Below are 24,006 nucleotides of genomic sequence, written 5' to 3'. Positions count from 1 at the left end.
TCGGCCTGCAGGAGCAGCGAGGGTGGGAGGGCGCGGAGCGGAGGGAGCGACAGTGCAGGACTCTGTTAGAAAAGGAGACTCTGGCCATCGTACATGGAGAGCAGGACAGACCGGAGCAAAGAGGAGAGGAACCCGCATGCTGGGCAGCACAGATTAGTAAGCCTCTTCCAGCAGGAGTCACTGGAAGGAACGGAGCAAGAGCCTCCCTCTAAGATAGCCTGGCCTTAGAGCAGCTGCGTTCCCAGCAGATTTTCCCATAGAAGCGGCAGAATATGGGGACCTGAGGGAGTCCATTCGCCACCTTCCCAGCTGCTGGGAGCAGTAAAGAACTACAGCTTGCAGGGGAGGGGGAGCCCGCAATTACTCACGTCACAGACGTCACCGTCCCCAGCTGCCAAAGTACTCACTGGGGAGGGGGGGAGTTGGCTGCCGTACTAATTCCAGCAGAAGCGACGGCAGACGTAGTGCTAGGCCTCTCTATAGGAGAGCTCAGCTTCTCCTCGCCGTCCTGAATGGCCCAGGGGCAGTGAGGTGCGGGAACGCTCAGCAGTTTAAAACAAACAAAAGGGCATTTTTCTTCACTCAGCTCGCAGTCAACCTGCGGAACTCCTTGCCAGAGGATGGCGTGAAGACCAGGACTTTAACAGGGTTCAAAAAAGAGCTGGATAGCTTCATGGAGGTTTGGTCCATCAATGGCTATTAGACAGGGTGGGTAGGAATGGTGTTCCTAGCCTCTGTTTGTTTGCAAATGGGTGACAGGAGAGGGATCATGTGAGGATTATCTGTTGTGTTTCCTCCCTCTGGGGCACCTGGCATTGGCCACTGTGGGCAGACAGGACACTGGGCTGGCTGGACCTTTGGTCTGACCCAGTCTGATCGTTCTTATGTTCAGACACAGTGCAAGTCAAACTAAACCCAGTACCCTGGATTCACAGGTAGACAATGGCCAGCAACCTCTGGGCACTGGAGAACCTTGAGAGAGAGCCGCATCACATGCCCCCGTCACATCCCTCTGAAAAAAATTGGATGCAAAGCCTACACCAAGCTAAGGGGAAGAAAGATAATGAATGCCCACCCCTCCAGTCCTACCCCCCCCCCACCCCCCATTCTGTGCCCATGCCTCAGTCCATAACCTCCTCGTCTTACAAGTCACTCTCGTCCCACGGCACACCCCAGCTGTGGTCCTTCTGCATCATGTCATGCACAGTTATACTGTCCACTCTTTGCCGGAGGGACTTTGCCTTATCAGGCACTCAGCACAATTCTGGATGCTTAAAAAACCCATTCCTGATGACCGTGAAGTTCGGATGACCCTGGAGGCCCAGTGAGAGAGATCTGGCTAAGACCCAGTGTGAGAAGAATCTCCCAAGGAATTACTAAATGGGATGCAGACACCGAAGAAATTCTTTTGATACTGAAAGGGCATTCCTTTGACGTCAGCTGGCTAGAAGGACATCGGTCTGACCTGCTGCTCCATGGGGTTCTGCGCTAGGAAATGGGAATGAAAGCGGAGCCCAAGAATGCCTGGGATGGGTTGGCTTGGTTTGTGTCTAGGCTTTCATTTGGTGGAGCCTTGAGGTAGGAGCCCAGGACTGAATGAACTTGAAGACCAAAGTCTATTCTTTCTGCAAGAGAAAGTGTTCTCTAGGAGGTGGGTTGGGTCCATTAGTGTAGGAAGAGAAGCCATCATTGGTTCATTTAGAGGTCCATTCATGCAGCTATCATAGAAACTCAGGACTTAGGTCAAAGAGAGACCCTCTTCCTCTCTCACCTCAGGAGATGGAGGTGGGTCTCTCTCCCACCAGAAGATCATTGGGGTTATAAAAAACCAGGGAAAAGAACAACTGTGGGACTGAATTTCCCCCCTTCCCCACCTTACTCCATGGAGGGTTGCTTGATATTACTCTGTGTGTAAACATATAACTCATTTCTAGACCTATGAGGCGAAGGAAAAGAAAACCCTCCCAATGCAGACTGACCTCCGAGTCCCGGTCTCAGCCGATTGTCATAGCCATCCAGCAGCCGGTCCAGGATGCGTGTGAAGATGGTGATATTGTCCTTGCTGTCATCAACAATATCTGGACCATGCTTCTGAGAAAGCCTGGGGAAAAGAGAGAAAGGCAAGAGGAGAAATCAGACTGGAAATCATGCCTTGATATGCCCTGAGCTCTTCTTTTAAACAAAGATGTTTATTCAGCCAAGGTCTGCAGCCCTGTGCTGCAATATGTTTTATGTTTGTCCACAGGATAACTTGTGTAGGAGGTTGATTGCAGGAGACATCACACCTACTCCAGCCCAGCCTCTTTCCCTTGTAGCCAGAGCAGAGGCTGACAGCAGAGAGCTGACAGTAGAGCGCTCATTTGATGTATGGGGGTGCTGGCAACTGGCCTTCTCTACACTAACCCCTGCCATTGAGCTAATCAATGTGACGTCAGCTATGCAAATAGCAGAGCTGAAGTCGACATATGGCACGCAAGTCACCGCGGCAAGTAAGGTCGGCCTGGACTGCTCTCCCGTCGACACCAGCTACTCTTCTTTATCTTGGTGTCGACAGGAGAGCACTCGGAGGTTGATTTATCATGTCTAAGTAGACACGGTAAATCAATGGCCGGTAGATCAATCACTATAAAATCGATCCCCGGCATAGTGGAGAAGAACCCTAAGGTGCTAGAATCTCCCATTAACCAGCCACGTGGGGAATGGGTTAGGAGCACTGGTTGGGAGAATCATCCAGCCCTATTCTAGCATCTCCCACTCAACATCCTAATGAGAAAGGTTTAGCAGAACTCAGGAGACCTCACTGTAACTGCGGTCCCACTTTCTCCCAGTAGGAGACGTTGAGCAAGAGATGCAGGAAAACTCATGGCTAGAGACGCTTATAGGCTCTGCCCTTCAGGAGGGCCCATTGCAAAGGATTAGAGATAAGCAAACCACTCTGGATACGAGGCACTGCACTGTCACTTAAATAGGAAGTAAATTGTTTCTGAAGTTGGTTGAAATTTTCTCCACTTCCAATTGAATTTCAGTCTCACTGGCCTATGTTTCCTGGTTCGGTTCAGAGCACAAATGCTGAAATGCCATTTGTACGGAAAGACTTTTTTTCGCCCACTGTATTTTCTGACCCAGAAGCAACAAGGAAAATATCAATACATCTCACAAGATTTCCAATGCAATTTTGCAAGCCTAAGGAGATATTGGGATAAGCATTCAAAGGTTGCAGTCTTTAAAGTCATGCCCTTGGTGTGAGTAGAGATGCCAAGCACACCAATTCTCACGGGGATCAATTCACTTCTGAAATTCAAGTCACAAATCACTAGATGCCCAAAAGTGTTTAAGGGCCAATGTCAATAGGGTGCCTGTAGGGGCTTTCCCCACCATTCGCATCCCAGCCGGAGACACCAGCAGGGACTGCAAGTGGACAGACAGACTAAGCGAAAGGGAAAGCAAACAGGACAATCTAGAGAAATGCAGAGATTGCAGGAAAGGTGGGGAGAGGAAAAGAACGACCCAGGGAAGTTAAGCTCCAAGAAGACGGAAGGTAGGATTAAGAAACTGGACATGCAGCACGCTAGATAAAGAAACACAGCCAGGCACAGAGACGAATGGCTGGTTTAGCGGATGAATTGCTAGAAGTGCTGCAGGAGCCTCATCTAGTGGGGGTTGCAGCCCAACGCTGACAAATCGATGCATTGTGACTAGCGGGAGAAAGAAATTACTTGGGAGCAGCAGCTTGATTAAGATGAGCGCACAAGGCAAAGGGGAGACACACCAGTGCTAGCTGTGGTGGGCTGCGTCTTTTACAGGTGCATCTGCAGAACACTACCCCTGGACCCACTGGAGTGGGACCCCTTATTAGGGACTGGTAAAGTAGCATGGCATAGTCCTACCTCCTGATTCTGCACGTTTAATGCGGTTTCTCCCTTTCCTTCCCTCCCTTTCTGATTTTTTTCCTCTGCATTATTCTCTTTTTTCTTCCTCCACTCAAGCGTTGTTCCTTGGTGCTGCTGCATGAAGGGTTGATTTGTGGATGGGGAGCTTTCCTTTGTGGTGCAGAAAACAAGTGGGCGTGCCCATTCCCGCACCACAGACTTTGATTTTGCTTCCTCCTGCCCCAACGCATTCCTCTTAGGAAAGTGCTGTTGGCTCTGCAGTGGCTAGGAGTTTCTGGCATGCCTGTACCAGGCTCCATTCTGCCCTGCCAGATGAGCCGTGCATTCATCGCTCTGACAGTTTTGCTAAATACGCTGGGTGGAGCAATCCGCCTGGGATAATGACGACTAGTCCAGCTCACCCCGGCCCACCACAGCACGTCAGTGACAAGACAACCTCACAGGGGTCAGAGGAGCAGTCCCCCGAGGTCTATATGAACCTCAGCCAAACTAGCCGGAGCTCTTGGCTTAGGAAGCAACAAGGTGGGGTCCAAAACCTCTTGAAAACAGACTCTCTCACGAGAGATCTGTCAGTTGCTGGAGATACAAGAAGAGCATCTTCGCGATGTGCTTCGCAGTTCGAGACTGAAGCAGGAAATGCAGAACCTGGGGAAGAAGGGTGGCTGGCATTTTCAAGAACAATTGATTAGCACTGGGTTCAGTTAGAGGACCAGCCTTTATATTACCGGTACATTCAATGAGTTTATAAAGGGCCAGTAACAGATCATTAGTAGAGCTGGTCAGGAATTTTCCATTTCCATAGGGTTTTTTTGTTTATTTTTGTGCAGGCGGAGGGGATAGAAAATTCAGTTTCTGCAAAATCCAAATTCTCCTGTGAAAAATATTTGATTCGGTCAACATTGTTTTATTTTGTTTCAGGAAAAATCAGAATGCAATATTTTGATCTGAAATTGACATACTTCAGTTTGTTGACCATAACTGAAAAGTTTCATTTCACATCTGCTTGACATTTGTCTGTTTGCTCATGCTGTTGCATACCTCATGGAATATTTGAAGGCTCCATTTTTTCTCTTTGAGACCGGCTCCCGGGCTAGCTGGACTACATTTCCCATGATGCACCACAGTTCCTAGTCTTGCTGAGCTGACATGATGCATCATGGCAGTCACATGACCATGGTATATCATCAGAGATTTAGAAAGGGGACTGTGCCTACAACTCCTATAAGACACTGTGGCCACTGAAAAAATAGTAAGTAATGTCTAGCCAAGTCAAAATGAAATGTTTTTATTCTGGAAAGTCAAATGGTTTTATCAAAAATGTAAAAAAAAAATTAAAATAAAAGTGTTTTGGAATCTTTCCATTGTGTGTAAACATTATATATATATACAGGCAGTCCCCGACTTACGCGGATCCGACTTACGTCGGATCCGCACTTACGAACGGAGCTTTCTCGCCCCGGAAGTCGGGGCGAGAAAGCCCGTTCGTAAGCTGCTCCGGTGCCCCTAGTCTGCTGGAGACCGTCTCCAGCAGACCAGGGGCACCGGGCGGGTTCCCGCGCTTCTGAGCCTTTGCCAGAGCAAAGCCTCAGAAGCGCGGGAACCGCTGCTGCTGCCCCTTGAGACCCGGTGCCTGTGGTCTGCTGGGGACGGTCCCCAGCAGACCACAGGCACCCGGACTGAAGCCGCAGCTGCGGGGGGGTCCCGCGCCTCTGAGGCTTTGCCAGAGCAAAGCCTCAGAGGCGCGGGGAACCGCCGCTGCTGCCGCTTTGACTGAAGCGGCAGCAGCGGCGGTTCCCCGCGCCTCTGAAGCTTTGCTCTGGCAAAGCCTCAGAGGCGCGGGACCCCCCCGTGGCTGCGGCTTCAGTCCGGGTGCCTGTGGTCTGCTGGGGACCGTCCCCAGCAGACCACAGGCACCCAGACTGGAGCGGCAGCAGCGGCGGTTCCCCGCGTCTCTGAGGCTTTGCTCTGGCAAAGCCTCAGAGGCGCAGGACCCCCCGCGGCTGCGGCTTCAGTCCGGGTGCCTGTGGTCTGCTGGGGACCGTCCCCAGCAGACCACAGGCACCCAGACTGAAGCCGCAGCCGTGGCGGGGTCCCTCGCCTCTGAGGCTTTGCCAGAGCAAAGCCTCAGAGGCGCGGCACCCCGCTGCCGCTGCGGCTCTGCTCCCCGTGTCCCTGGTCTGCTAGGGGGGGGGGGCGCAGCTAGTGTGCTCCCCCCCCCCCAGCAGACCAGGCTTTTGTTTTGGACTCTGGGGCAGAGCAGCTGGGGCGCTGCCAATTGGTCCTGCAGCGCCCGTGGGCACTACTGGACCAACCCAGCAGCACCCCAGCTGCTCTGCCCCAGGTCCTGATTCAGCCGCTGCTGGTCAGTTTCAACAGCGGCTGAATCAGGACGTCTGGGGCAGAGCAGATGGGGTGCTGCTGGGTTGGTCCAGTAGCACCCCAGCTGCTCTGCCCCAGGCGTCCCCAAGTCAGCTTCTGCTGAAACTGACCAGCGCTGACTACAGGAAGCCCCAGGCAGAGTTGCTCTGCCCCGGGCTTCCTGGAATCAGCTGCTGATCAGTTTCAGCAGCAGCTGACTTGGGGACGCCTGGGGTTCTTAAGTTGATTCTGTATGTAAGTCAGAACTGGCGGTCAGTTTCAGCAGTGTCTGAATCTGGACGCCAGTTCCGACTTACATACAGATTCAACTTAAGAACAAACCTACAGTCCCTATCTTGTACGTAACCCGGGGACTGCCTGTATACACACACACACACACACACACACAGAGAGGACTTATGTGCAGATTTGGTACAAGAACAATTTTAAAAATATCCATGAGACAGAAATCTGATTTTTTACTAGATGTAATAAACAACCATTTTTAATAAATGGCTTTGTAATAGCGCAATTGGAATGATGTCCAACAGGTTGCTTAACCATGGGTTTTAACCATCTATCCCACCTTCTTCTGATGTGCTTATGACATCTAGCACACAGGTTCTCAACCTTTCCGGAGTACTGTACCTCTTGCAGGAGTCTGATTGGTCTTGTGTACCCCCAAGTTTCATCGCATTTAAAATTTACTTGCTTATGAAATCAGACATCAAAATTTAAAAAAATTACAGCACACTGTGCCTGAAAAATTGCTTATTTTCTCATTTTAACCTTATAATTATCAAATAAATCTAAAGGGAAAATTAATATTGCACTTACATTTCAGTGCGTGATATAGAAACTACAGTTTGAACCTCTCTAGCCTGGTACCCCGGAAGCAGAGAATTTGCCAGACCTCCGGAGGTCAATATTGTCTAACAGCGTTACCAATACTTCCACTGCTTTCTGGGCTCTTAGAAGACATTTAGGGGGTAAATTAAGCTAAATAACAGCACAGAACACAGAGCCGGGACTGGTGGCTGTAAACAGACTTTATGGAACCACGGGAAACTTGGCCACACCCATGATAAGTGGACATCCAGCCAACTAAAATCATGCCAGACCACAAATATTGCCAGACCAGCGTGTGCCGGATGAGAGAGGTTCAATCCGTAGTATAAACAAGTTATTGTCTATATAAAATTTGTAGTTTGTACGGACTTTTTATGCAGCCTGTTGTAAAACTAGGCAAATATCTAGATGAGCTGATATACCCTCTGGAAGACCTCTAAGCACTCCTGGGGTACACATACTCCTGGCTGAGAACTCCTGGTTTAGAACTCATGAAATGTATATTGGTTCTGTGCTAACCACAGCGATTAATTTATTTCTGGTTCGTAAGCTATTTAAAATGAAGCCTTAATACAGAGCGTGACGGGACAGAGTTTTAAACGCAGTGCCTGGCAGGGGTTTGCTAGCAATCAGCAAACTCATCTTGTCTAATTTGGAAATCATTTTGCTTAGTTTGACATTTGAAATTTTGACTCACTGTGGGGTTCACAGCTCGCTTAGAAGATTCTGTGAAAAAAGCAGCACCGCCAGGGAGAGAAAAATTTCAAAGGGCAGAATCAGGAGCATCTCTGCGTGGCTCTTGCTGCCACCTTATCACCACGGACTGCCGGTTCCAGCGCAAGGGAGGGGTGTATCTTCAGGGGAGAAGGGATGGAAACGGAACGAGCGTTTCCACCAGCAGTGTATAGCTCCCAGGATGCACCGGGAAAGCACTGAGGCAGCGCAATTGGAGGAACAGCGACTCAGCAAGCGTTCTGGCCTTTGCTCGGAACCCCGTTCCTGTAAGAAGCGAACGAAGCCTTTCACCACAGCTTGGAGACAAGGGAGTTATTGCCTCTCGGGAAGGATCGAGCAGTTCTTAGAGGGAGATTTCAGCGTGCGGCAAGTCAGAAGGAGCCATTTTAGCTCGGGGGTTTGACTGCAATCGACGTGAGAGTGCACAAGAGCAGGTGCGTGCCTAGAGGCTGGGGAGAACCTCGCTGCATGTTGGTGTAACCCACATACCTACCGGATGTGGGTCGCTGTCCCATGGAGTGGCACCTAGACCACTTACAGAGCCAGAGAATGAGTCGGCCCTACAGCCTTAGCTGGGCGCCAGCTGGCTTTCCACTCGAGCGCCAGAAGCCCCAGGTTCAGTTCCGCCATCGGCGTTACGTTTATACAAGCGTGTGTTTGTAGGAACGGGGCCTGGTGGGATGTGCAACGCAAATTCAGGTAGAACCTCTAGTCCGGCACCCTCAGGACCTGACTGGAACTGAACCTGAGAATTTGCCGAACCATGGCCGGGGAGACACTTCTGCCAGAGCAGCACCACCCTCGCTGCCACAGGCTGCCCCGGTAAGCTCTCATCCTCTGCCCTGAGCCCCCCAAACTTCTGTGCAGACTTCTGCATCCCTCCCCTGCGCCCCCTGATCACCAAACCCAGGCCCCTCAGCAGGTGCAGATGACCATTTTGCAGGGCCCGCTTTGCCACGGCGCATGCGCGGGGCTTCTTGAAGCGCGGGGCCGGGGGCGGCCGCCCTGCTCGCCCTGCCCTATATCCACCCCTGGCCCTCAGCCCCACTCCAGAACCTTCCATCCCCTGCCTTGTGGCTCCCAGCCCCCCCACCCTCTGTCCTGAGACCCCCCCACACCAAACCCTGTGCCCTCAGCCCTCCATCCCTGTCCTTAATCAAGCCCCTTCCACCCCCTGCCCTTACCCCCTTTTTATTCTAGCAAAAGACAGATAAACTGCAAATATTGTCGCCCCACAAGCTCTGTCTATTGTTTAAATCAGCTGCCTTCTTTTTGTCCTGCATTTTTGAAACATGCAATCATTTCACTAAAGTGCGTATTTTTTCCTTGTATTTTCCACACAAACTCCAAACCCCCATTACTTCCCTTAAAGACCTGAGCACTGCCAGTGACATCTGCTAGTAGCTCTATGTCAAATCCTTTTACTTTAGGATCTCTTCCTTCCTCACCACTGCCCGCAGACTGTCAGAATTCAGGAGGGTGATCTTTTATCCCAGGACAATCAACCACAAGGGGTCTCGTGGGAGTATCTCCCCTCCCGCTCGCTGACAGAGCGATATGCTGCCACTGGACTACAAAATAATCTGACCACCAGTGTCCATTTATGGACAAGCGGGCCCCTGTTCCCTCTGGTCAGAGCCATTTTAGGAGTGCAAGAAAGCAGGCAAGGTCTCGCCGTGGTATCTCAAGCAGTTGGACAAACCCAAGACCTACTAGCCGAGGCCAGGCACCCCATCCAAGAGCAAAGCACTTTTCATTTGGGCTGTGTCTAGACTGGCAAGTTTTTCCGGAAAATCATCCCCTTTTCTGGAAAAACTTGCCAGCTGTCTACACTGGCCGCTTGAATTTCCGGAAAAGCACTGATGATCTCATGTAAGATTGTCAGTGCTTTTCCGGAAATACTATGCTGCTCCCATTCGGGCAAAAGTCTTTTTCCGAAAGACTTTTGCACAAAAGGACCAGTGTAGAGAGCACAGTACTGTTTTCCGCAAAAAAGCCCTGATCGCGAAAATGGCGATCGGGGCTTTTTTGCGGAAAAGCACGTCTAGATTGGCCACGGATGCTTTTCCGCAAAAAGTGCTTTTGCAGAAAAGCATCCTGCCAATCTAGACGCGCTTTTCCGAAAATGCTTTTAACGGAAAAGTTTTCCGTTAAAAGCATTTTCGGAAAATCATGCCAGTGTAGACGTAGCCTTGTTGTTTACACGTGTCCCAGTCAAACAGCTGAATCAACACCATGTTTCAAATTTCGTAACAGAAATTTCAAGAGAGCTCCTCGCAGGCCTCGCCTGGAAGCCAGCTGCCAAGTTCTAGCCCAGAGCAAATTGCTCATGGGCCAAGTTAGAAAATTGGTTTTGTCATAAAAGCGCTGACACAGTCTTAGCTCGAGCGGCTTGAACAATGCTAATATCATCACGGTCCCGCTCAGCTGCGCGGGAGGGACTATTCCGAGAAGAGGAGGGTGCACTTGTCTTATGTGATGCTGGAATATTGCAGGCACCCGCGGGAAGCCGAGTACAACAGCAAAACACTGCAAAGCAGAAGAAGAGTGCAACTAATATCCTGAGTAGAAGACGAATCAGAGCAGAGGAGAGCTGTAAGAGACACATGAACCCTACAGCAAGTTTTTGGCAGGGTTATGGCCACTCTTCTGGGTTTATATCAGCACAGTTTAAAGAAAACCTAGAAGAAGACTACCCCGGCCTAAGTTGGAAAACCCCAAGTGCATAAAAGTGGGGGTTAGGGACCTTACTCTCGGCTATCTCAACCAGAGTGTGCGGCGTCCTCTGTCATCAGTATTAGTAAAACCCTCCTGTTCTTGTCATCTTACCCAGCGTCAGCAAGGCGAGCATAAGCCAGGAGCAGAACTCCGAGGCTAACGATGCAGAGAGGAATCGTTCCTGGGACACTCAGCGCCATGTCCTGGAGATACACCGATGGAGAGCAGGAGACCTGCCAGGGCAGGGCAGTGGAGCAGGGACAAAGAGAAAGAAAAGAGATTTTAGTCACTAACATAAATGTTACATAAGACTGGCCGTACTGGGTCAGACCAAAGGTCCATCTAGCCCAGTAGCCTGTCTGCCAACAGTGGCCAGCTCCAGGTGCCCCAGGGAGGGTGGACCGAAGACAATGATCAAGCGATTTGTCTCCTGCCATCCTTCTCCAGCCTCTGACAAACAGAGGCCAGGGACACCAATTCTATCCCCTGGCTATTAGCCTTTTATGGACCTAACCTCCATGAAATTATCTAGCTTCTCTTTAAACTCTATTATAGTCCTAGCCTTCACAGCCTCCTCTGGCAAGGAGTTCCACAGGTTGACTACACACTGTGTGAAGAAGAACTTTCTTTTATTAGTTTTAAACCTGCTACCCATTAACTTCATTACACCATTCATTAAGGGTACGTCTATACTACAGCGCTAGTTCGAACTAACTTTGTAGTGTCGACATACCCTCCCTCTCCACACCACTCATGATTTTCTAGACCTCTATCATATCCCCCCTCAGTCTCCTCTTTTCTAAACTGAAAAGTCCCAGTCTCTTTAACCTCTCTTCATATGGGACCAGTTCCAAACCCCCAATCATTTTAGTTGCCCTTTTCTGAACCCTTTCCAAGGCCAAAATATCTTTTTTGAGGTGAGGAGACCACATCTGTCCACAGTATTCAAGATGTGGGCGTACTATAGTTTTATACAGGGACAGTGAGATATTCTGTGTCTTATTTTCTATCCCTTTCTTATGTTTGTAACTGATTTCCCCAGAAGCTCACAGGTTTCTCCATAGTCCCTTCACAGCCAGCCAGTGCTGGGCTTAGGATACAGGATAAATTAGGGATGTAATACTATAACCGTTTAAACGGTTAACCAAGAAGTGTGGGCTTATCGGTTAATGTAATCGTTACACTCAGGCACCCACCCTCACTCCCAGAGAGCTGGCTGCCACCCCGCACTGCTGGCTCTGTATCAGAACCCGAGGAGTAGGGCTGCAGTCAGGAGCCAGTTCATGCCCAAAGCTGGCTTAAAAGCCGGCTCCCGGCACGCACCGGCTCCCAGGGAGCCAGCTGCCACTCTGCGCTGCTGCCTCTGATCCAGAATGCATAAATGTGTTGGCTCCCCAGGAGTGGGGCGGTAGGTGGGAGCTGGTGTGTGCCAGCAGCCTATTGAAAAGCCGGCTTCCAGCGTGCACCAGCTCCCACGGAGCTGGCTGCCACCCTGCACTGCAGGCTGGCCAATATAAAGCATATACTACAGAGCCTACAGTGTATTTGGCTCCCTGATAGCGGGACCAGCTGGTCTGCTCCCAGAGAGCCGGCTGCACCATGGGCTCTGTAGTATAAACTTTATATTTCACAGCCCGCGGCGTGTAACTGCGAAGATTTTCAGCAGTCGCATGGTTATCCAAAGAGAAATCCCCTCCCCCCCACACTCTTGATTTGCAGCAAATATTCGCCCTCTACCCCCCAGCTTCGAGAGCTTCCTGCACTAAGCACGGCACTAACAGGACCTCGATGATACAGCAGGTTAAAGCCCCGACCTTCTTCCCTTTGGAGGCTGGAACTCACGCCTGACCTGGCTTATGAGTGGAATGAACATGAGGGCCTCAGGTTAGTCACTAACAGACATCTCCCCGCCCCTTGCTGCCCCTCAGTGACACTCGGATGGTGGTTCCTGACAGCTTAAATCAGAAACCTCAGGGTGTTATCACAAGAGGAACTGTGCGGTCAGAGCCTCATGTCCAGGCACTATCGATAGGGCACTGACAGGCCAGGCCTGCACCGATGTTCTCACACGCTGACAAAGTCATTAGCATTCGTTCCTCTCATGGTCAGACACCACCTATGCCATTCACTGCTCTGGTTCACCAGACAAGGTCTGCATGAGCAGCAATGGCTACCTCCGGCTGCCAGCGGAGCTGGATCTTGGAGAACCTTCTCCAAGGTCTCAACTGCTCTCAAGAGTCTCCAGCAGCCCCGAAGTGACATAAAGGCTCCTCCCCTTCCATTCGAGTGACTGCCCAATGAACGGGGAATGCTAGAGTCACCCTTCCCACCCTTTTCACCTCACCCTTGCTGCAGCCATGACCTGCGCTCATCCACACGTGCAGGGCCAAAAGTCCAGCAAGGGGCGTGTCCCCGGTGCTCCGTTACTCTCAGCCTGAGCATGTCCACATAGCCGTCGCTTTTAGCCTTTTCCACGCGTGTCCAACGGCCTATTTTCTCCCTCCCTCAAAAGGCCACTTTCAGATGGCAAAACCTGGTGTCACCTCTGGCAATGACAACCAGAAATGGACCGAGTTTGGGCATCAGGGCCGGAGGGCCGCTTGGCCGTCATGCCTGTCTAGTATGTTTGGATTGTACATTAATACTGAGTTTGTATTGCAGCGATCCCTCACGGTCAACTGTCTGTCCCCTTTTATGTGTCTCCAAGGCACGCTGGAGGGGTAGTGCCAAGTACGAAGCTGCATACATACTTGTTTGCTGGGATGGTACCACACCCCGCCACTTCACATTGGGCAATTCCAGCCCACAGGAGGCCCATTACTGCCACAGCAGATAGAACTGGCCTTTGAGAACCCAGAACACCTGCAGCTGCTGGCCTCCTTATGTGGAAGACCAAGCAATGGTTCAGTTTTCAGGGTGTGAAGGCTCCATTTAATGCCAGTCTGCCGGGGTTTACAGCAACTGGGACATGTCTCTGAGCCCCATGCCCAGAGACGTTCCTGGTTTCAGGGATGCACAGTTGCCTTAGCTAGCTCCCATCTGAGATAATGATTATCCATTTAACATGGAGTTAAGTGCATGAGTCAGATATCAGTTCCATGAAGAGTAGGACTGGATTTGATCAGGAATTTTGTAAGTAGACCCCATTGGTGCTCATTGAAGGTTCCTGATTGGACTTTAACCTAGTACGGGTTGGAAGAGTAATACATTAATGCATATCAACAGGGTCTAAACAGGCCAAGCAATAGTGGACCACAAGCTAAATATGAGTCAACAGTGTGACAATGTTGCAAAAATAGCATACATGATTCTGAGCTGCATTAACAGCAGTGTTGTGAGCAGGACACGAGAAGTCATTCTTCTGCTCTACTTTGTGTCGATTAGGCCTCAATTGAAGTACTGTGTCCAGTTCTGGGTACCACATTTCAGGAAAGTTGTGGAAAAATTAGAGAAGATCCAGAGAAGAGCAACAAAAATGATGAAAGGTTTAGAAAACATGATTTATGAGGGAAAGCTGAAAGAATTGGCTTTGTTTAGTCTGGAAAAAGAGAAGACTAAGAGGGGACAAGATAGCGGTTTTCAAGTATCTAGAAGGGTGTCACAAGGAGGAGGGATAAAATTGTTCTCTTTGGCCTCTGAGGACAGGACAAGAAGCAAGGGGCTTAAACTGCAGCAAGGGAGGTTTAGGTTGGACATTAGGAAAAGCTTCCTGCCTGTCAGGGTAGTTAAACACTGGAATAAATTGCCCAGGGAGGCTGTGGAATCTCCATCTCTGGAGATATTGAAGAGCAGGTTGGACAGACACCTGTCAGGGATGATCTAGACGGTGCTGGGTCCTGCCGTGAGGGCAGGGGACTGGACTCGATGACCTCTCGAGGTCCCTTCCAGTTCTAGTGTTCTATGAATCTATGTGCAGCATGTTAGTGTGCTTGGGAAATCACCCCTCCCCCGACCTAGAGCACACTACCCATGGTTTAGGCAAGCCAGGAGATGCATTGTCTGAAGACCCACAAGTGGAACAGCTAGGAGCACATCTCCTCAGGAACGAGGTCCATTAGCTGAGCTGCGTGGACACACAGATCTGTCAGGGTGATGCAGATCATGATTGAGGTCCATCAGCAGACAGGCCCAGCACTGAAGGAGTCCAATCCGAAGTGATGGCCAAGAAAGGCTCAGCACAGGAATTCAGAGCGATGAAGCGATATACCCACAAAAGACGATTCCACAGCAACAATCCCAAATGCTGCAGTGACAGCTTTGCAGTCTGGCGTGTGATGGGCCTACCCCAGGGGATTTTTTCTAAGTGTTAGCAAGGAAGAAAGCACGCCCTTCCCAGATCAGCTGTGCAAACAACTGGTGAGACAGTGGAGAGGAGGGGTGCAGAGGAGAAAGCTTCCCATGAAGGGTATGTCTATGCTTTGACTTGGGGCTGTCGTCTGACAGAGCTAGCATGTTACAAGAGAGTAACTCTAGCGGGGTGAGCAGCAGGAGTGGCTAGCCACCCAGAGAACATGCCCAGCCTTTTGGAGGGGTACGTATTGGGGCTCTTAGCCTCTCCCACCACTTGCAATGCTGCAGAGACACTGTTTTTAGTGAGCTAGCGGGATTAGAGCTAGCATGGGTACGTCTTTTGGAGCCGGGAATCACTCCCTCAGCTCAAAGCCTTGAGGGCTGCCTTGGTCCTGCCTTGAGGGCGGGGGGCTGGACTCAATGACCTCTTGAGGTCCCTTCCAGTCCTATTATTCTATGATTATTCTATGATTATTCTATGAAAGCATAGATGAACGCGTACAAAATGCAAAAGACTGCCTACAAAGGAGTACTGCAGGAAGGGGTCTGCGGGTGATAGTGGCTCACAAGTTAAATAGGACTCAGTGTCACCCCGATGCAAAAAAAAGTAAATATATTCTGGGATGTATCAGCAGGAGTGTTGTGAGCAAGACATGAGAAGTCATTCTTCCGCTCTACTCTGCACTGATTAGACCTCAGCTGGAGTATTGTGTCCAGTTCTGAGCATCACATTTCAGGAAGGATGCAAACAAATTGGAGAAGGTCCAGCGAAGAGCAACACCAATAATTAAAAGTCAAAAAACATGATTTATGAGGGAGGACTGAAAAAACTGGGCTTGGTTAGCCTGGTGAGGAGAAAACTGCGTGGGAGGGGAAAACCGTTTTCAAATATGTAAAAGGTAAGAAGAAGGAAGAAAAATTGTTAACCTCTGAGGCTGGGACAAGAAATGGTCTTAAATTGCAGCAAGGGAGGCTTAGGTTGGACGTTAGGAAAAACTTCCTGTCAAAGTGGTTGAGCACTGGAATAAATTGCCCAGGGAGGTTGTGGAATCTCCATCCCTGGAGATGTTTATGACCAGGTTAGATAAACACCGGTCAGAGATGGTCTACATAATAACTAGTCCTGCCATGAGGGCAGGGGAATGGATGAGATGATCTCTTGAAGTCCCTTCCAGTCCTATGAGTCTGTGCACCCCAAGATCGGAAAAGTTGTAGGAAGGGGCAAGGAGCATGATGTCAGCTATATGGAGGGACTAGGGATATAGGTGTCACATTACTGAATTGGAGGGAAGCAGCCAGATCGCTGCTGCACCCCTAGGTGGGGGTGTTGGCCCCAGAAATTGGTATAAAAGGGAGCCATGTGGGGTATTGAATGGGAGCTTGTTGTTTTCTGATCCTGTGTACACTGTTTATGTGATTATATAATGTCTGTGTGTGTAGGTAGGAATCTGTAATCTGTGTGGAAGCTGAATATTTCTTGGAATGTGGTTAAGCATGGCTATGGACAGGCTGAATAGCGAAGCCCTGTAGAACAATGGCACTTGATGGGCCAAAGACACACCTAAAGCATGAGGGCAGAGACCTAAGAGCTGCCAGCAGAGAGAGGCTGAGGACCAGGTGACCCGCTGAGACCAGAAGAGGCCAGGAAGGGGGTATAAAGAGGCCATGTGGTCGGTGCCATTTTGTTCTCAGCTCAGCACTTCATCCCAGAGGCAGCATTGCAGGGATCGAAGAGCCCGGAAGACCTGTGAACCCATCCTGATCGTAGGATGTGCAATAAGAACTTTTAAACCAGCAGCTGCAACACCTCGGCTAGAGCCTGCATCGAGAACTGGGAGATTCGGTGCATGTAACGTACTGTACTTTAATAACCTCACTCTCATGCTTTTCTTTATTGTAATAATAAACCTTTAGATATATATTCTAAAGGATTGGCCCAGCGTGATTTGTGGGTAAGGTCCACAGGGTAAATTGACCAGGGATCTGTGGCTGGTTTCTTGGAACCGGACAGAACTTGTTCGGGGTAGGTGGGATTGGGTGCTAGGACCCCCTCACCTGTGTATAGGCCCGGGGCCATCTGGGGCACGGATATTGCTGGGGTGTCAGAGGGGTTTTGCTCGTGAGGCTTCAGGCGGGCAGCTGAAGCGCTCTGTGAGACTGGTTTGTGGCCTATTTGGAGAGGTCACCAGTCAGGGGGGCTGTAAGGAGCCCCGGATTTGAGCAATTCACCCTGAGCGGACACCCTCAGCTGTGCCCAGACACGGCCCGGGCCCTCACAATAGGGAACAAAGCTGTGGCAATGCAAGCTGTGCCATAACCCTGGCCAATGAAAGCCGGGGCTGAACTGGGTTCCAGAATGGTGTTAACATGGACCACGGGTACCCACCAGCTACACTCGGAAACTGTCTCACGCCTGCATCCTGCGAAGGTCCCTCCTTCAGCAGGGTACCTACACATGGAATCAGCTTGACAGCCACACAGAAGTCAACGGGACTGCTCCCATCGTTTAAGTTAGGCATCTACAGTAGGACCCTGCTCGGAGCGAAATTGCCTTCACTGCCAATTCAGGTGGAAGCTTTGCCAACAATAGCTCAACTTCCTATTGCAGACAGTGCAGCTGAGCCTCCAGCTCCTCCTCTCCCTCCTTTGGTGTTTGGGAGAGGGGAGATGGGGGGGATGGACTGTGGGATACAATTAAAGCAGATCCTGGACCTCCATCTATTCAGGCTTTCACTTGAAGGGGATGGAGAGAGAAACAGGGCCAGGTCCCAAGAGTCTTTTGCTTTTGCAAACATTTTCTCTCAGGCTTTGCATCAAGCCGTGTAAACAAGTGCAGGGATCAGAATCTGGATTGTGCCAGGCGGTCACTGGTGGGCATCGCAGCCGTGTTAGCCCCTGGGCAATGATAGGCCAGATCACCAGCGTGATCGCCAACATACTTATATTGGCATCCTTAAGCATCTGACCAGCTCCTAGGAGAAGCCAAACCTGCATGCCGCACAGTAGTCTCTCTTCCTTCTGTGCTGGCAAGAGGCAACTTAGGGGCACTTTTAGGCTCCCCAGGTGTTCAACCCAGATCCATCAGCCATCTGCGCTGGCTTGAGCCCCACCTTACTAGAAAGGCACCCCCCCAATGCTCTCCCCTATGCTAAGGGATGCCGGCTGGACCCCTCTCATGGGGGCTTGGATTGCACTTGTCTTTTTCCCCCAACAAAAGGGCCCAGCAAAGTCTAACTCGGTGCGAGGCACCCTCTACAAATCCAGCAGTGATTGGCCGAGTAGATTGTTTAATTAAAAGGGCGGCAGAGCCGGAGTGGAGGCAATTGGCTAAAATGCCTCTGTTTGGACTGACGAGTGACAGGGACATGGAGGTCCTACCACGCAGGGACTTGTTTCTGAATGGCTCTGTCTCCCGTACCATTTTCATGCAGCATATGTAAGGAGGCAGCTGTTTAGAGTAAACTCTGATCTAGCTTGGAATAGGAAATTCATTCCTGGAGAGTTGAGTTTGTCTGCACCACACAGCAGTGCTGGTAGTGCTTGCAGTCTGAATTAACCCCGCATGGCACTATCTCCACAGGAGACACTTAAAAAAATTGTCCATTTACCTCAAGCCTCTCATGGAGGAATACGCCACAAAACCTGACAAGCCGATCTGCTTCTTGCACGTAAGGCTCACTTTCCCCACCGTGAAAGAGCTTCCTTTTCCTCCCCCAGCCGAGGGGTGTTTGAACTCACAAACCCCTGTGAGAGGCACACAGGACAACCCCACAGACTCAAAACACACACCGGAAGAGAGAACCTGCAGGACTCCCACGCAGACTTAGGAGGCACAATGCTTATGTGGGTTGGACCTCCCTGGTCCGGCACCCTCGGGACCTGACTGGTCCTGGATGTGGGATTTTTCCAGAACAGAGGAGGTCATTTCAGGCCTCCCCCCATCTACCCCTCTCTTTGGCTCCCCCCTTGCAGCCCAGCTGAACCGCAGGCCGGCTCCTGGGCCCCCAGCCTCCTGAAGCATGATGGGACTCGCTGGTCCTGGAACATCCGTGGTCATGCCGGACCACGGAGGTTGCCGGACCATGGAGGTTGCTGGATCTTAGAGGTGCAACCTGTATATGTATCATCAGGCCTTACAAAGCATCTGCCACTCAACCCAAGTGTGAGAGTCACCGGGAAGCTCCCAAGTATGGTTCCTGCAGTACAATACTAGTACAAACACAATGTAGGAGACATGTGAAGGGAGAAACAAAGAGATGGAAACTTGGCTGCTCATTGACTTGGGAGTTGAGCCCCGAATCAGGTCCCTATCCGCATTCCCCAGCGTGCTGGTGACAGAGATAATGATGGGCAGGATCCAAGCCACCCTGGGTTCAATTTCACAAAACCAAAAGCTTCTCACCAATGTTTCCCATAAACCAAAACTAATCACAGCTCCCACCCTGTGCTCTCATTTCTCTGTCACTCCAAGTAGAGATCACAACCACAACGGGCACCCGGACTCAGCCACACGTGTAACAACCTCACACTAGTGCCACCACACAACAATTAGAGGCAGACACACATTCCCAACCACTGCAACGGCAGAGGGACTCTGACCCACAACCACAGCCATCGCCGCCTCCGACTTGGCATCACAACAGCACACAAATCGGATGCTGCAGACGCTGCACATGGCGGATAATGTAATTAGCTAGACAGAAAGGTACTTGTCAAGCTAAAGAGGACCTTTAGCATGCCGGGCATCATGATGTGAAACTGCCATAATCCTTTGTTGTGATCCTGGCACCTCCCTCATTCTGCCTTCACTGATCTTATTGAATCGATAATTAGGGGCTTATTCTTTACCCAAAAAGCTCTGGTTTTTTTGGAAAAAATGCTAACTGTCCACAGTACCAAACAGATGAATACAAGTATCTGTATGATAGCAACACAGTGTCATGCACACACAGACTGTCTGTGAGTGCATTTAAAGTACACCGACATGCCAGCCACGGCTGCAGGTCTATGGAGATACTATATGCATGTACACTGAATACGGTACATCCGGAATGTCCGTAGGTGCAAAATGAACATACGTTTAGCTCGGAGTCATGGGAGCAAGAGAAAGTGATAGGTGGAGTAGGGACTGGAAGAGCATGTGAAAGACAAGATTATTTACTATGCTATCTGTCTGGGTGTATAATTATGCCAGGTTTCGGTCTGTACATTGTGCTACTTGTTGTAAACATTTGGCAGGAAAACACCCACAGAGAAGGGGCTGGCTTTTTTCTCTAGAGTTAGCTGAAGCAAAACTGAGAAGGAGGATGACTTGAAGGGAGAGAGAGAGAGGAAATGAGAGACTACTGAAGTAGGAAGCGAGGAAAGGAAAGAGGGGATGCGGAGAAGGAGAAAGGAAGTTTACAAAATGGAGAAGGACCAGGAAAGAAGGAGGGAGTAAAAGGAAAAATTAAGGCGGGAGGGAGGGAAGTTTCCTGACGTGTGTGTCTGAAAAGAGAACTAAGGAAAAGCCGAGCTCCCTGAATGCTGATCTGCCCACAGGATGGGGCACAGGATGTACCTGTGCGTGCACACACACTGAGCTTCTCACGGTTCAGGAAAACCCAAGGGGAAAGTCCAGGAGAGGGGATGGAAGCTGAAGTCAGGCCTACGTTCCAGGGCACCAACAGCTGCTCCGATCTCCATTTGTTAAGGGAATCGGACACCAGTGTCACCAGTGTGCTCACTTGCCTCCCCTGGCTCGGTGGCCTATGGGTGTGTGGTGGGGCCCATGGGCATTGGGTACAGTCTGGACAGGCAGTTGGGCCCTGGGGATGCTCGGAAGAACAGGCAGGTTGGAAGCCTGCAGGCAGAGCTGCAGCGTTTTCAACCCCAGTTGAGATCCTTTAAGAGGAAGGCTCCTCCGCTGGGGCAACGAAGAGGTTAAAAAATGGCATTGAAAGGAATCTTCATCCATCCCGAGAGCCACCTCCCCCAGCCAGACTAATCCCATTGTTGGGAGCGGGCACCTGCTGCTCTGCTGCCTAGCTTCTCTCCGCAAGCCCAGGGCCCTGCGAGTGCCATCTCTCTTGCTCACGCTTCCTCGAGGAGGCACTCTGGCTGGGCAATGGGTTCAAACAATTGTCCTCTACGTCGCCGGATCACGACCGGCCTCCAGGAATAGTGCCCAGAAGTCATGACTCTCTTCCGGGTCTCAGCCCATGTTCTCTGTCCAGATGCCACCGTCAACAGGGAGGCGAAGGCTCTATCTGGGCATGGGAATAACTATTCATTCATCCTTAGGAGCAAAGCCAACCCCCCAAGTTCAGAATCCATCCGGCCTGGCTCCAGACCCACTGGTTCTAGCACATGTTGATCAGCGTTGCTTCCATGCTCTCCTTTCCTTCCTGCACCATCTCACTCTAGAAATCTGCCTTCCAGAGGATCCTTGTCCCAAAAGTTTCTCCCTCCCATTCCTGACCTTACATTCTACCAAGGGCTGCACTATCCCAAGCCCCGAGGACCCTTCTGTTTGCTCTGCCAAGCATGGGGTGATGTATACAGTAGAGCCCTGCAGTGGGTCTAGGATCCCGCAGCTCCTGCAGGACCTGCTGCCATAACAGCACTCGCATGCGCTTTGTTGCGGGAGGGCCGGGTGGGCAAAAAGCAGAGCGTGGTAATTTGCCGGAAAACACCATCTCTCCTTTGCCACGTAACAACGGTGTCTCATTCTGGTTTGATGTGCACTCTCTTTGCTGTTTATTTCTGCTTTGATTTGTAGTAGTGGGGGTGGGGGGAACTCGCTTTTGGGATCTGCAGGATGCGAAAGGTTTTTGCAGCTGGGAAAAGGATACAAATGAAAGAAACCATGTGGGAGTCAGTATTCCTGGGCGGGGAGTGGGATTAAAAAAAATAATCCCATGCAGGACTCTAGTCTATAGGGCTCCCTAGTGGTTAACTCCCAGGAACTCAATGTATTTTATGTGTATCACACCAAGAATGAGTGCCCCAGAATGTCCTGCATCCGCTCTAGCAAGCCAGATTAGCCAGGAGCACTATAATGTAGCTGCTTCGGCTTTCAAGGGTTAACCGTCTTTGCGACAGTGCTTGCAATAGCTAGGAAACACAGAGCCCTCGCTACTCTGCGCTGTGTTTTGTTCTCTCCGTGGTCCCTTTGCTCGGGCACCTGCACAGATGATGCGTCTCTACCACCTGACCATACACCCTTCTGGCTCCCAAGCCTCCCCTCTGGAGCAAGCAACAAGCTAACCACTGGCTCCCAGAGAGCAGTCCGATTGGGAAGGGCCTGTCCTCTAAGCACATTGACTTTTCATACAGCTTCCTCCCTAGACTCCTCTTAAAAAAAAAATGAAGTCCAGAAACTCCTTGGCCAGAGGATCCCTGCAGAGGAAGCAGGGTGGAACCAGAGCAAAACTGTAGCCCTGGCTCGTGCTGAGCAGACTCCAGCTTGTTCCAATGCTGCCGGCAAGATTTAACCAGCTCTTTAATACTGCAGACCTGATGCAAGTGCCATCAACGCAGGGGGAAGTCGCTGGAGAAAGCGGCGTAGAAAGGGTCCATTCTATTCCGCCGCTAATGCTTCTCTCAGACGGCACTCCCCTCTGCTGATCTCCACACCATCCTGACCCCGTTAGCCTATCATCCCTCGCTCCCCGTCGCCCTCCCTCTCTACCAGATCAGATCCCCACCAGGCTGCTCAGCCGTTCAGAGCAACGCCACAAAAGGATGCGGGTCTAGCCAACTGCTTTGTGGCCTCGCAGGTGTTTGTGTCCACTCATCCAACAAACAGTTCAAGCCCAACTGTTCATCCCCACATCAGTATGGGTATGGAAGAAAAGAATAAACCATGTAATGTTTGTTTACCCTCTTCTGTCATCCACAGAACAAGCAGCAGATTGGATGAAAAAAAAAACCCCTCTAGGCAACAAAACAAGGAACAAAGGAGGTTTGTACAGGGCAGGAGAAAACGCTAGGATTTCCATCAGAAATACACCCTAGAGCCTCAAAGTATCTTTACCTTTTACTCTAATCACCCATCCACAGAGAGACTCATGCACGTCTCTGGACAGAATTGTTATTTACAACTTTGCTGTCTACTCCCTACTTCCAAGCAGCAGTAGCAAGGGGGAATGCAGCCAAAGAGCCTCTATTTCTTTTGTGTTCCCTTCTGATTTGGGCAGGGGCAGAGAAAGGGTTAAACAAAAACACTTGCCATTAGGCATTTTCTGGAGGTCCCTCTCAGGTTTGTTGATGGCTATCGAGAGCAAGAGATGTCTGTCCGTGCACCGGTATATGCGCGTATATCGCTAGCTAGGCATTGGTAATTAAGAAGTCGACCTGCTTCCAAGTTAATGGTTATAAATAATGAACAGCAATTAATAATCATTGTTCTCATCTCCAGCGATGGACTGTTAATCCAGATTATGAAAAAAAATACAGAGCTGCCCAGCAATTGTAAAGGGGGGGAACCTAACCCCAAATCCATTGAATCAGAACCCCCAGCTACAAATAAATTCACTGGGACAAAGGAACGAAATAGAGAAGCGTTTGTATGCCTTACCACGCCACACGACCCTTTCCCCAGAGCTGCCAGGAGAAGAAAAATGAATGAGCTGGAGCGAGTTATGGGAGTGTTGCCGTTGGATTTCCTGCTCGCTTGCTTTTCTTCTGTCTTTTGCGCTCCCTTTTTCGTAGGCTTGGGGGTTTCAGTTCACGGCTCTCGGAGCTCGACCGCTCTTCTGTTCCAGCGGTATCTGAATACAGTGGTGGAGCTGAAAGCATTTAAACCTCTGTTGCTTCAACTGAGGCGACAGGGGGGTATTCTTGTATTTGCTCCAGGGGAGAGAAGACCAGCGAGACAGACAGACAGACAGACAGACAGACAGGGGTATTATTGTAGGGACGGCTGCCTGAGATTCTCCTTTAGCCGTTCTGAGATTGGAGATGAAAAGAAAGTCTCCTCCCCACCTGCCTCATTCCCTCCCCTCCCCAGTCTCTGGAGGAGGGTTTAACAGTCCTGTCCGTGCGGATTCCTTCTTCCCAGAGAGCAATGAAACAGAAAACACACAGCAATGGCACATCGGCTGCACACAGCAAGGAACACAGTGTGAAGAGACACCCCTTCCCCCCTGCTTGGAGACCCGCCAGTGTCACAAGGCATGGCCCA

The 24,006-nt window shown here is 50.6% G+C and overlaps 1 protein-coding gene across 1 annotated transcript in view; it reads right to left on the bottom strand.

Moving 5' to 3' along the window:
* GABRA3 (gamma-aminobutyric acid type A receptor subunit alpha3) overlaps positions 1–23,797 on the bottom strand; it is a 113,505-nt gene extending 89,708 nt beyond the window's left edge. Inside the window, exons 1-3 of the mRNA XM_006136294.4 lie at positions 23,401–23,797; positions 10,662–10,783; positions 1,980–2,101 (exon numbers count right to left, since the gene is read on the bottom strand). Of these exons, the coding sequence (XP_006136356.1) occupies positions 1,980–2,101; positions 10,662–10,750 (211 nt within the window). The 5' untranslated portion in view covers positions 10,751–10,783; positions 23,401–23,797. The remainder of the gene's footprint in view (positions 1–1,979; positions 2,102–10,661; positions 10,784–23,400) is intronic.
* Positions 23,798–24,006: the final 209 nt, after the last annotated feature.

The sequence above is a fragment of the Pelodiscus sinensis genome, chromosome 13 (assembly GCF_049634645.1).
Source record: "Pelodiscus sinensis isolate JC-2024 chromosome 13, ASM4963464v1, whole genome shotgun sequence".
Classification (NCBI taxonomy): Eukaryota; Metazoa; Chordata; order Testudines; family Trionychidae; genus Pelodiscus; species Pelodiscus sinensis.
This window is presented reverse-complemented; position numbering and strand designations above follow the sequence as displayed.